Genomic DNA, 14,556 nt, shown 5'->3' on the forward strand with positions numbered 1-14,556 from the left:
CTGAGGGCAGTGACGTTTAAACCACACATACCTCACATATCTTCTCCAGGGACGGGACGAAGTAGTCATCACACACCAGGGCCAAGGCACAGAACATGTAGATGGTCTGAGAGAAGAGCGAGAGAGAGAGAGAGAGAGAGAGAGAGAGAGAGAGAGAGAGAGAGAGGAAAGAGAAAGAGAGAGCGAGAGAGAGAGAGAGAGAGTGAGAGAGAGGAAAGAGAAAGAGAGAGCGAGAGAGAGAGAGAGAGAGTGAGAGAGAGAGAGAGAGAGAGAGAGAGAGAGAGAGAGAGAGAGGAAAGAGAAAGAGAGAGCGAGAGAGAGAGAGAGAGAGAGAGAGAGAGAGAGAGAGAGAGAGAGAGAGAGAGAGAGGGAGAGAGAGATAGAGAGAGAGAGAGAGAGAGAGAAGAGAGAAAGAGAGCGCGAGAGAGAGAGAGAGAGAGAGAGAGAGAGAGAGAGAGAGAGAGAGAGTATGAGAGGGAGAGAGAAAGAGAGGAGAGAGAGGAGAGAGAGCGAGAGAGAGAGAGAGAGAGAGAGAGAGAGGGAGAGAGATACAGCATATCCATAAATAATAAAGCTTTACTAATACTTTACTTTCCCTACTATCTCTTCATCGAGGGACAATAAAGAACATCTCAGTTCAATAACCACGATAACAAAGTTTCCACAGTGAATGGATGCTGCCTCAACACGACGACGTGTGATAACTAACCCTTAGGAAAACCCACCCCCACCACCACCACTCTCTCCTCCCTCACCACTACTAAGCGGATCTCTAAATAATCCACCGTATACATTCATACATGGAATGCTCCTATTCCCATGCATGTGAACACGCCGGTGCCCTGCGTAGGGTATCGTTGCATTAGGACAACCCTGGCGGGCGTTCAATAATGTATGCGGCACGCAGAGTGAGGGAGGACCCAGGGGTTTGGGGGGGGGGGGGGGGGGAGACACAGAGCTCAATGAACCAGGGGAGGGCAGGCCCTCTGAGGCTGAACAACTCCCTGCCGATGTCACGACCGCAGGGTCGCTCACCAGCTTCTGCAAAAGCCTCAAGACTCAGTTGTTCAGAGTTCACCTAGAATCTGCATTGACACCCCTCCCACGCACTCACTGGATGTAGTACGTCCTGCAAGGTTAGGTTAAGTGGGGTTAACGGGTTTGGGGTCTTTATGGTTTGTGATAGCTTCAAATAGATCTGCATTAGCAGATAACAAGTGTTATCTGCGCATACAGAGCAAACTGCCAAAGGAGAAGGACAGATGAATACATATTGTAGGTGAACAATGGATTCACCCAACGGTGGATCATCGGATCCCTCTTGTGTCCTACTTTCAGTCTCTCTGCGGTCTGTTGCCACGAAAACCAAACGTAATTGTAAAAGCGGTCTTTCTGACATGCCCGGTGACGTCAGCCGACTGAAGCGAGTGAAGTCGGGTGAGTGAAGGAGTTTTGTGCACATTTAACCACCCCCGAATTTACATTTACATTCAGGGCATTTACGTCGCGTTCACACTGCACAAGTCCGTTGACAGACGGAGGTTGTGTCTGACGTATGGGGGAGTAGTCTTTGTAGACGCAGCCTGCAGCCAGTCACAGAATGGCATTTGCATCCTGCCAATCTGATTGGCTGACAGATCCGTCGCTGCCTGAAAAGTTGAACATTTCTCAACTTTTTGACGCAGGCAACGGAGCCGACAGAACGGACAGACCCACAATGCATTTCGGGAGCGGCCCGTGCGAAGTCAACGAGATCCGTCAACAGACGGATGACACGTGCGAACGCGGCGTTAGCAGATGCTTTTTATCCAAAGCGACTTACAAGGAATACATTTGTCAGAAGAAAGAGAAACAACAATATATTTGTGTCGGTACAGTAGGGATTTTCATAGAACCAAGTGCCAAGCACTAACAATCGCTGGGTTAACCCATTCCCCTTAAACAACAAAGATAGATAGGATAAGATGCTACACAATGCTGGGGTACCATTTCTAAGTGCCAGAACGTACAACATATAATAAGTGTGTACATTAAGTGCCAGAACGTACAACATACTATAAGTGTGTAGGAGTGGTGGCAGGGGGCGGCTATGCAGAGACTAGGCGAAGCTTTGAGTCTTTTAAAATTAAATCGTATCTTCCAACAGGAGATACTTCCATTTTTCAATGGGGATATGTGCCACGAGCAAACCTCGGAATAAGTTTGAGCATCAAGCACACATCGTGGGAGTTTGTGTACCCAAAGAAAGCGCAGAATAATCCCCACAAAGACACTTGTGTTCCCTGTTCCTCCCCCTCCAGGATTGAACAAGACATCTTCATTGAAATCTCGAGCTTGGTTTAAAGGTAAGAGGCGATAAGACTCAGGATTGATGTGATTGAATGTGTGGGCAGTTGTTGGTGCATTAACAATTCATCCATCCGTCTGTAGAATGTGCCTGAACTCCATGTGCCTGACGCTGGGGCTAATGGGCTGCTGCATGCTGGGAAAATCCAATCTTTTGAGTTGTGTGTTCACCGCGTCGAGGGATCATTTATTCCTCACGTGTTATTGCGAGAGGCCATTAAGCGCAGGACAGGAATGGTCCATCAAAGCTGCAGTCCAGAATGCAATGGATGTGTGTGTGATACTAAAATAAAGCATTTGTTTTCGCTGGAACGTTGAGCCACACGACAGCTAGTTTGGTGTAATCCAGCACCTGTAACACGCACGAAGGACGACTCTGTGTGCTTTTATTGGACGGGGAATTAACAGCAAGAGAGAATTAATGAGACTCAACACTAAACAAAAGTCAGGAGGGAACTAATCTGTCTTTTAATCTGGCTCGCAGACACCGGAGGCTACTCTTTTTCCCGTATAATAAAATACAACCATGTGTGTTTAAATGCATGCATGCGCACATGTGTGTGTGTGTGTATGTGGGTGTACATTCAAAATGTGTTTGTAAGTGTGTGTGTTTGTGTGTGTATGTCTGCATGTGCGTGCCTGCACGGTATGCGTGGGTGTGTGGATGTGTGTGTGTGTGCGTAGATGCATGTGTGTGCGTGTGTTTGCTTGTCTGAGTGTATGTGTAAATGCATGAGTGTGTGTGTGATGCATGCATGCTTTAAAGACAGCTGTGTGCCCTGCTGTGATAACACGACAGACTACAGAAGACGCTTACGTTCCGGGGGGGGAGTGGCCTCATTCAAAAAGGGCCAATCGACAGAAATGGAGGCTATTCATTCTACTCTGTCAACACTTTTCAGTTCCTGGTTTCAGATCCCCATATCAGTTCCCCTCCAGCATTGGATTACTGGGATAAGGGAAGCTCAGTAGGTGGGTTCACGCCACGAAGTTTCCCCCACATTTTGAGTCACATGGAGTATATGTTTCTCCCTCAAAGAAGGCCTTCAGCACCAACGGTAGTTCTGGGTGGTTGTGGATTGGCTGTGCAGCACAACACAATGCTGGCTTCACAACACAATACTGGCATCAACACACAATGCTGGCTTCACACCACAATGCTGGCATCAACACAATGCTGGCATCCATCAGAATGCTGCACTGAACTGCACTGCTGTTGGCCTTCTTAGTTTACAGTATTCTTCATCCTACACCGGCACACCTGCACACACACACACACACACACACACACACACACACACACACACACACACACACACACACACACACACACACACACACACACACACACACACACACACACACACACACACACACACCTGCAAACACAGACAGATACACACACACAGACACCTGTGCAAATACATAAAAACACGCACACATGCCTGCAGACACACACCTGCACACAAAGACACATACACACACACACACACACATACCCAAACACACACACAAATACACCACACACACACCTGCACATACATACCTTCACAAACACACCTGCACACACACACCTGCACAGACACGACACACACACACACACACACACACACACACACAGACACAACACAAACACACACACACACACACACACACACACACACACACACACACACACACACACACACACACACACACACACACAAACACCCCAAAACACCCTTCATAACACTAGTCTCGTTACAAAGGGACATCACTCACTTACAAAGCTAAGGCAAAAATTGTATGTTTAGGTTCATCTATCTACACTACAGCATAGCTTCAAACAGCTAAAGATGAGCGAAGCTCAGACCCCCCCAGGCTCTGAATCAGAAGATAACAAGTGTTGTGTAGGAAACCGACACAGCATACAGCCAAAGCAGAATGACCAGAGGAATACGTATTGTGAGAGAACAATGGCGTCACCCAACCCAGGATCAATGGATCCCGCTTGCGTCCTCCGTTCAGCCTCTCTCCGATCTGCTGCTGCTCAGCTTTCAATGGATTTGAAGGCTTATATCTGATGTGTACATTGAACAATTGGTTGTTCGAAACATGTGTCTCGCTTAGGGCTAGGCGATTAATCCAATTTTTCGAACGATCACAAAATTAACATAATCGAGTTTTTAGATTTTTTTGTTGCTTTTTATTATTATTATTATTTTTTTTTTTATGTTTTATAGAAAGGGCAGAACAGCTGGATACATATCTGTACACTATTTTAGATCGGAATATTTTGTGTTTTAATAAGGCGAAATTTCAAAGTTCTCAGTTACAACGTTTTTTTTGGTAGAGACATGCTGAATAAATGCATCATGTTTTCAAGCTCATAAATAATCGTTTGAATAATCGTGACTTAAATATTGACCAAAATATTCGTGATTATGATTTTTCCCATAATCGAGCAACCCTAGTCTCGCTTATTATTCTATACGTCCCGGTGCGACCGATAGAACATTGTAACGTATAACATAGGCCTTGGATTCTGCATTTAAGTCATCTTTGTTTGGTCGTCTTTTGCCTCCCTGTTCTTCTCCCTGATCTATCGTGCACACACACACACACACACACACACACACACACACACACACACACACACACACACACACACACACACACACACACACACACACACACACACACATGCACAGTATGCACAGGAGAAAGCTGTTGTCACAGGAAGGGCATTTTCTAGTGCTGGGAAGGACGATGAGAGGAGAGAAGAAGATAAGGAGGTGAGAAGAGAGGAGACGAAAGGACGGAGAGGGAGGTGGAAGAAGAGAGGAGGAAAGGAGACAAAGACGAGAGGAGAGGACAGGAGGAAGAGATGAAGGAGACGAGAGGAGGAAAGAAGACCATGAGGAAAGCATAATGGGGGGAGGAGAGATTAGAAGAGGGATGGAAAGGAGACAGTAGGGAGAGGAGAGAAGGAGGAAAGGGAGTAGGAGATGTTTGAAAAAGAGACATGAGATAATGAGAGAATAGAAGGGGACGGGAGAAGGAGAGGAAGGAGGAGAGAGGAGGAAAGAGGGGAAGGAGAGGAAGGAGGAGAGAGGAGGAAAGGATACAATATGGCGATGAGTGGAGCAGGAGAGGAGGGAAGGAGGCAGTAAGGAGTGGAGAGCACAGGAGGAGGAGAGGAAGGAGAGGTCATAAAAGAGACAATAAGGAGAGGATAGAAGGAGGAGGAGGAGGGGGAGGGGGAGAGGACTGAGGAAAGGAGAGATTGGATGAAGGGCAAAAGAGGAGAGTAACAGAGACGATAAAATAAGGAGAAGAGAGTTGAGAGAGCAGATGAGGGAGAAGGAGGGACGGGAGAGAAAAGGGGAGAGGAGATTACATAATAAGGAGAGAAGAGCAGAGGAGAGGAGAGGACAAAGACAGGAAAGGGCAAGTAATAGAGGACCCAACAGTAATTACGCTGCAGCTGATGTAATGCCGTACACCCCGGTTAGCACTCAATGTATGGCTGCTGGCACTGATCTTGTTGCTACAAAATTTGTTTACTCTGGTTTAAAGGTGTTGCGGAACGGTGGGCGTGAGAACCTGACGATGAGCCTCCAAAGGTTGTGTAGGTTGCGGAAATCCTCACACAGCTCTCTTTCGCGCACACAAACACACACACACACACACCCACACACACACACACACACACACACACACACACACACACACCGAGTAGAGTGGAAGTCAACTTACACATAGCACGTGCAGGGCCACAGCGCCCTCCGTCCTCTCTGTGTGGGTGAACAGGTCTGTGGGGAACTCATGGAGAGCTGAAAGACAAAGAGACATCAGGTTATGAATGCGTGTGTGTGTGCGTGTGCGTGTGTGTGTGTGTGTGTGAGTGCACGTCCATCAACGGGTAAGGAGTAAATGGCTGCAGTAGAAAAGTGCAGAGTTTAAGCATAGCATCCGGTTCTGTTAACAGCCAGCATAGAGGACCTGGAAAAACATTGGACTAAACTGCCTGGCCAGATCCCCAAAGCATAAATCTATATCTATATCTATGTGTGTGTGTGTGTGTGTGTGTGTGTGTGTGTGTGTGTGTGTGTGTGTGTGTGTGTGTGTGTGTGTGTGTGTGTGCGTGCGTGCGTGCGTGCGTGCGTGCGTGCGTGCGTGCGTGCGTGCGTGCGTGCGTGCGTGCGTGCGTGCGTGCGTGCGTGCGTGCGTGTGTGCGTGTGTTTGTGTGTGTGTATGTATGTATGTACTGTATGAGTATGTGTGTGTACTGTATGTGTGTGTGTAATTGTGTGTGACAGTACTGGTGTCCAAGGACTGTGTGTTGGCTCCTCTCTATTCAACTAGAGAATAGAGAAATGGAACAAAGGTGAGTTATAGTAGAGAACAAAGCTAGGGCAAAAGAGAGAGAGAGTGAGAGAGAGAGAGAGAGAGAGAGAGGGAGAGAGAGAGAGAGAGGGAAAAGAGGGAGGGAGGGAGTGAGCAAGGTAGAGAGAGAGGGAGAGGAAGAGAGGGAGAGAGGGATAGAAGAAAATTGAAAGAAAGAAAGAATTAGAGGGCAAGGGGGAGAACTTTTTAAAATAGAGCAAAAGGTTTACAACAGCAGAGAGAGGGTTACCTGCCAACCCTAACTTCATACGGCTCTTGAGGTGTGAGATGGTGACCAAAGCTCGGAAAATTCCAATGGAATCCAAGTGCTTCTCTGTCTCTTGGGTCATTGTAAACGTGCAAAAAAGTGCTCCATATGCATTTTATGCTTTTATATGTATGCCATGAACGCTACCCTGTGCTGACTGAATCCTATCCATACTCAAAAGATCCGGGTCGGGTCTTGTGATAAAAACAGACGTTGAGTTTCGGTCTGGTTGGCGTGACGACCCATCAAACACTGCTCTCACCTTCCCCGTTCCTTCTGTGATTGCAGCTTGTCTAAGCAGATAGTGGGCAGCGCTGTCTGTGGTCTCCCCAGCAACCTACACGCTGGCCTACGTTTGGCTCCAGAACAATTATCTATAACCTCATTATGTACCTGTCGTAGAGGGATTCATTCGGTGAGAACTTTCGGGTCAGCTCGTTGAACCCCATCCCGGCCGTCTTTCCGTCTGGTAAGACATGGGTCAAAGTTCACCTGTGCCGGGGTAATTGCACTTTTATATCTTCCCTCCAATGTCCTGCCCTGTCTCGTTAAAGAATTGCAAAGCTTCTTCCTTTCTCTGTTTTAAGCATCAATTCCTGTTAGATTTCCGAGGATTCCCAGAAATAGCGTAGCTTTTTAATCCAGGGTTAGGGTTAGGGTACAATGCCAACAACCGTGGCTCCTATCTGGGCCATATCTGTGGTCACGTTTGCTTTTAGGTCATTTCGCAGACGCTTTTATGCAAAGCGACTTATAACGGTTCACACACAGATACATAGCGGAGTCAACCATGCAAGGCGAAAGCCAGCTCGTCAGGAGCAGTTAGGGTGAGGGGCCTCGCTCAGGGACACCTCGACACACGCAACCTGCAGGTTATAAGTCAACCTGCACTGCCTCCTGAGCTAAGCCGGCATTGAGAACGTACACTGACCCTTGGGTAAGCCAGCCGAAGACACAGTCTTTCCACTAGTGACATTTCTTTGTCTTCGAAACCCTTGAATATTGCATCTCCAGCTGCTTCTATTTCTCGGGCTTGCATGCATGCTTTTTGGGTCAGAAATGTGCTCGCTTCTAAGGTTTTCTGCATGAGATAAATCGACAAGTATGAAACCATCCAAACTAGCATTGTCGAGTAAATAACCGATTCTACCCCACCTTGAGTTGTTGCCTTCACAGTCAAACTGACTCAAGCTGACAGCTACCCTGCCCCATTCTGGAATACTGACTTTTGCCACGGTCTCTATCACTTGAGGGAATAGCTACAACCCTGAAACCGGCTTCTTCACCTGCCCTCTGGACGTTTTTTATCACGTTACGGTACACACTTCTGTGTATGGAAGTGCCCATTGTGTCATATTTAGGAATAGAGTCTGTGTCACTGTTCCACGACCTCAGCCTGAGAATGTAGAGTCAGTGGTGTTGTAGAGTTAGATAGAAATGACCAGGTGTGGGTTTCTACAGGGACCTAGTCGAAATGACTTATTCCCCAGTTCTGATAACGAGCGCCCTTTTGTTTGTTTTTGTTTGGGATCATAACAATATTATTAATACTAATTCATATTAAAACTAGAAAAACAGAAAATTTGACATTTTTGATAGATGCATTGAATATTCATCCTACATGGCAGTGAAGGCCATTTCCCCAAAATACATTTATTTTTCTGCTGATCCATCTAAATATTTTGGAACGTGTTGCAGCAATACCTTGCACAACGGAGCAATGCAACAAGGCCTTGTTGCAACAAGGCATACTTCAGCACCGCAGCGTTCCTGCCCAAAAGCCCCCTGTGATGACTCCCCTCTGTGTCAGGAGAGGAGAGGCAACGCACAATCCACATTATATTTTTAATTCTTCCGTCGATACACACTCCAACTGACGACATGCAGTGGATCGTTGCAAGCGAATGACCTATGGGGTTCAGTCAGATGAGGCAATCATTTCAGTGGCCACTGACACACCGTCCATTACAGAAGTAGAAGGAGAGGAGGTTTTGGTCAACTTCTTTTATTAAATAACATTTAAAGAGGTTTTAAAGCGTATGTATGTATGTTTGTATGTATGTATGAATATGTGTGTATGTATGTATGTATGTATGTATGTATGTATGTATGTATGTATGTATGTATGTATGTATGTATGTATGTATGTATGTATGTATGTATGCATGTATGTATGTATGTATGTATGCATGCATGCATGCATGCATGTATGTATGTATGTATGTATGTATGTATGTGTGCATGTATCATATATGCATGCATACATAAATCATGCATAGATATATAGGTGTATAGATGTTTGTATGTATGAACATATGTACGTATCAATCAATCAATCAATCAATCAATCAATCAATCAATCAATCAATCAATCAATCAATCAATCAATCAATCAATCAATCAATCTATCTATCTATCTATCTATCTATCTATCTATAATGCAGCAAGGCATTGGCATCATGCAATGGCATAACTGCCCCCCTCACCCGCCTATGCATGTGGGCTGTGATCACGCAATGTTTCAGATTTACGCGACTATAAATTAGGTTCCAGGCTTGGCTATCGGCATTCTTCTGCAAACCAACATAAGGTGAGAAGTACTTTTCTACCTCAAGGCCTCTCTGATTTAAGGATCAGCTTCAACCTAATCAGCTACATTGTGCAAAACATACAATTATTTATTGAGACGTGCATTTTATTACATAAGGACAAAGTTGTCATCAGCTGTTGTTATGCCTTTAAAGATGGAGCCAGAGCAAGCAGACACACAGGCCCGTGGAGAAGCCCGTTCTGATGGCCATCATGGTAAGTTGCAGTTGTTTATCATCTAATGGCATCTTAACGTCATAGTTTTTAAATCTTTTTTTCAAGCATTAAGGCCTTATTTGCCACCCTATGCTATAATTCCTCCATTGAAAGAAAATCGGTTCACCTATTTGTAACTTTTGTTTCAAATGCTCACTTTCATCGTTGTAATGTGCAAATTATTTCAGTGTCTGCTTTATGTTCATTGTTCAAAAGGTTTCCGTAATTGAATTGGTACGTTCAAAAATCGTTTAAATATGTCGGCATTGTATATGCGGCATTGTATAAGATTAATACTATTTCATGTTCTTTACATTTGCTTTCAGACCTACATTTCACGCTAAGTCTGTGGCTATTCTTGGCTGCCTTTAGCGTTTTGACACTTGCTTTACCCCTGGTTTAGTAACTCCTTTCTTGTTTGTTTATACATAATGATGAACATATATGTTGGTCAGACATCCATCATCTTATTTACTTCTTCCGGCCATTCTAGATGGAGTCGTTGCCTTCACAGCCAAACTGGCTGTGAAGGCAACTACCCGAGCCATACTGGAATCCTGAAGTTCGCTAACGTCTCCGCGAACACAGCTCGGGCCTACAACAATGATAGCGGCATTTTCACCATGCCCTCGGAAGGGCTATTACCACTTCATGGTGCACATGTCTGTGTATGGCCGGGGCCAATGTGCCATACGAAAGAATGGTGAGATTGTAGCGACACTGTATGACACCAGTCTGCCTGATAAGTGCAGCCAAGTATCAACTGTCAGCTGTGTTGTCGAATTAGAGAAAAATGATAATGTCTGGGTTTCTACATATGGCCCTGGTCGAAATGACTTCTTTGCGACTGCTGATAACGACAGCATTTTTGTTGGATTTCGTTTGGGATAATCGGTTTTCGTTTCATTCTTTCTTATTGCAATCATTGCCAAATTTAGTATTTTTTAGATCAAAGTCGAATGTAATATGTTTTGCCTCCTACTAGATTCTTCTTTGTGTAAAATGTGAACATTGTTTAGAAACAAATCAGGTTGTATATGATCGAGATATTTTAGTTCTGTAATGCTGCGGTTGAATTAAATGATAAATCTACTTGCGATCAACCTTGAAGCCATTATAATCCAGAATTGTGAGTTTAGGCGAATATTTTTAATGTATAATATGTAACATTTCCTCCTTACAATAAAAAAAATTGGCATCGATAAAATCCTATAACCTTTATCCCTCCTATGACCTTTACCATCTCACATCTGGGGAAACATCCAAAAACAGTATTAGAACATTTGAACATTGATAGCATACTAGGATATGCTTCTTTAACAAGTGGCTCATGCCAGCCACCAAGCTAATGCAGGGTTTGCCACACAGACTTTAATTGGGCGGGGGATAACATTAAGTATCAGTCCGAGAGAACAACACCATGCGAGATTGATAGTGTTTCCCATACATTTAATTACTTTTTAATGGGTAAAATCGTGCTTCATTGTAGAGCTGCAGGCAACACAGTCTGTAAATAGCCCCTCCTCTCCGTGCACACAATCAAAACATGATCACGAGCGGGATGAAGGATTATTGTCTTTTCCCGGCAGAGGAGACAGCTGGCCAAATCACTAATTGAATCAATCCACAGTTTAAGAAATAAAAACATTTTTTTTGCATACTGTTTATTTTGTCTCGATTTGAACAACCACCACATGAACCATATGTATTGTATCTGTCACGAAAAGTATTGTATATCCAGCGTTCGTTCTAACCCTATCTGAAAACAACAACCTATACAAGATCTTTGGCATGTATTATTGTTTACAACAGGCGGCCATCTTGGATTAGCTATGGTCAAAATCTCAAAAAATATCAAGAAGTGAACGATTTTAGTGCCATATGAGGTAAGCCTCCCCCACTGCTGGGCATGAGGAGACAGGGAGAACAGAGAAGCAATAAATGGGTGTGGAATTGAGAGTGAAAGAGAAAGAGAAAGAGAGAGAGGGGGGGAGAAAGTTGTAATAAGTTGTGTGAAAAGAAATCAGAAAAAAAGTGTCATATTAAGAATGTGACGTTTGGACCTCCACCCCTGTCCCCAAAGCTCCCTCTCTCTCTTCTGTCTGTGTCTCTGCAGCTACAACTCCACTCTAGCAGCACACTGTCGGTCCCCGGGATCAATGACTCACACATGATCCATCTGCTAACCATCTCCCCCACTCACCGGTGCCCCGGCCTCAGAGCTACACCCTATTGCCATCATCTTCTAGTACTTGACATGTGCACCACATGTCTGGATCACGGTCGGAAACACTCGGAATCTGTTGGCCGAGTATACTAAATACGACTTCTGCAGACGTCCAATATACACACAAGAGGGGGAGCAACATTGCAAGATGGTTTCACTTGATTAAAGGGTTATTGACAAATAGATGTTCCTATTCTGGAGGGTGGACTCGGCACAGCCGAGGTCCATGAGGCTCCAGTGAGTTCAAACGATGTCCAGATCTCTTGGAGTCTGGGGTTTGTGGTCTCCGAGTACTCCTCCACTGCTCTCGGGTGGAGATCCAGACATACAGTGACTGCTCATGCTACACAACCCCAGAGTAGTCCAGCCTGCCTGGATCCGTTTTGTCATAGAGTCCTGCACTAGCCTGGGGGTTACCATAGGCCCTGGGGGTAGTAGTCAGGTACTTGACATATATTTAAGAGGTGGAAGGTAAGATTCTTAGGATTTTAATGAAGAGGAACGTTCCACTTATTCTTTTGTTTGAGGAAAATGTAGCGTATACCATTCGAGTCGAAGATAAAAAACAATGTCAGCCCACGACTTCACTGCGTCCACGGTGTAAAAGGCACATATTTACCATCAGTAACGGAACCACTTATGCAATCCCCAGAATAGCGCCTGGAGGCTCAAACTATCCAGGCCAGGTGTCCATTTAATATTGATTATGTTTGCTTGCCATTTAGTTACCGTTTTAGCTTAGTGGGGAAAAAAACATGCATACAAAAAAATGTATCCACATATCTCTATCCAAACTCCAACAGATCAGCACTATGGTGAGCCAGCCCCAGCTTTACAAACAGACACCACTTCCTCTTCTCCCAGTGCTGTGTTCTGTACCGCCTGTTCTCGCCTGTGCTCACAACAGCTGACCTATTTGCTTCCCTCGGCGGACGTGCGACTGAATGCAGTCCTCCTCTGCCACACTTTTGTTCCCGAGCCTCGACATCCTGAAGACACGACACGATGCAGGGACGAATGCTCCCAATAATAGTTAACCGCAGACATATAAACGAATAAGTAAATGGAAGGAAAAGCGTTGAAATGAATCACCGTCGCTCAGCACACGGTACAGCTGGAAGCGTTTAAAGTTTGCCGCTGACAGCACGAGCAAACGGCAGAGAGGAAACAGCCACGGTGCCGGCCGTCCAGCGTGTAAACAGAACAGAACAACGTCTCTGTCTCGACACAGGCTGAAGGCATCGCCTTTTTCCGTCCAACGTGTTCAACTGCGTCTCTGAGTACAGCCAAAAGTCTGGGCCAAGCTCCATTTCAAATGATTCTTGAAGTTTTCATCTGAGCCTCGATACCAGTTTTTTGTAATTTCCGGTTGCTGAAGACGTAAGAATTGAATGCTTTAAATTGTAACCTTTAACGGTATATAAATGTAGTCCCTAGGGATTGCTCAACCAAAAAAATAACAAAAGACATTGATGATCTTGTGAACTGTTGTCTTCTATCTGACGAGGACAAGTTCATATTTGTACGTTTTATTTGCGTTACGTTTAGTCCTGTTATGTCATTTCAGTCTAATGAAAGAACATAACATACTTTAATGCCATTAAATGAGATGAGATGGTCCCACTAGCTCTACTACGGCAACAACTTAATTCAACTGGTTAAACTGACTTAACATATACTGTATATAATCAACTGACTCTTTATATGTCTACACTGGAAAAACACTGACTTTTGTCACACCCAAAACAGTGCCTACAAAACGAATACATGAGTACTCGTTGAGATTAAGGTTGTGTATTTGATTGGAGTTTATTGGTATCTCTGGCATCCCTAATAGTGATTTGAGAACTCCAGATTGATTCAATTAACGATTTCAGCCAGCCGTCTTCTCTGCGGGGAAAAGCCAACAACAATCCTTCATCGTGTGCATGTTTAGTTTGGTCCTCAGAGAGGAGGGGCTGTTCACAGACCGTCTGTTGTCAGTGTGTTGGTGAGAGAGCAGATCAATTTGTTGCGTGCAGCTCTGCAATGAGGCAAGATTTACCACAAAAAAAAAAGAATTTTAATGAATGAGAAAAGCTGGAGGGTGCCTTTCTCTCAGATGGATACATTTTTACATTAACAATAGATGTCCGCAGATACTCAAAACAAACGACCCGTCCAAGTTAATTCTATGTGTGGGAAACAATATCGATCACAGAGGGAGTCGTTCCCTCTGATGGATTCAAAATAGAAGATAAATGCGCCACCAGGGTAATATATTTTAGTTTTTAGTGATTTTAATGGGGAAACGTTACATATTATACCTTCAAAGAATTCAAAGAGGTGTTCAACACTCACTCATATAATGTATCATGGGAGCAAACATCTTGCACGATAAGCATCTCTCACAAAGAATAAAGTAGCATCCATTCAGAAAAGCTGCTTGAAGTCATTATCCTAATTGTATTTTCCATTATCCACCCTGGAAACAAGTTCCATAAAAAAACGAAATCCAAACCCCTCATCTTTCCACATCACTGTGCCAAAGTCAGGAGGAGAA

The 14,556-nt window shown here is 44.6% G+C and overlaps 1 protein-coding gene and 1 long non-coding RNA gene across 2 annotated transcripts in view; one reads left to right on the forward strand and one right to left on the reverse strand.

Moving 5' to 3' along the window:
* LOC132454174 (sodium/potassium/calcium exchanger 3-like) overlaps positions 1–14,556 on the reverse strand; it is a 53,078-nt gene that overhangs the window by 17,107 nt on the left and 21,415 nt on the right. Inside the window, exons 3-4 of the mRNA XM_060047392.1 lie at positions 6,085–6,161; positions 32–106 (exon numbers count right to left, since the gene is read on the reverse strand). Of these exons, the coding sequence (XP_059903375.1) occupies positions 32–106; positions 6,085–6,161 (152 nt within the window). The remainder of the gene's footprint in view (positions 1–31; positions 107–6,084; positions 6,162–14,556) is intronic.
* Positions 9,513–11,006, forward strand: LOC132453590 (uncharacterized). Its single transcript, XR_009524738.1, has 3 exons — positions 9,513–9,572; positions 9,727–9,787; positions 10,281–11,006. It is a non-coding gene; the product is annotated as an uncharacterized LOC132453590 (long non-coding RNA).

The sequence above is a fragment of the Gadus macrocephalus genome, chromosome 3 (genome assembly GCF_031168955.1).
Source record: "Gadus macrocephalus chromosome 3, ASM3116895v1".
Taxonomy (NCBI): domain Eukaryota; kingdom Metazoa; phylum Chordata; class Actinopteri; order Gadiformes; family Gadidae; genus Gadus; species Gadus macrocephalus.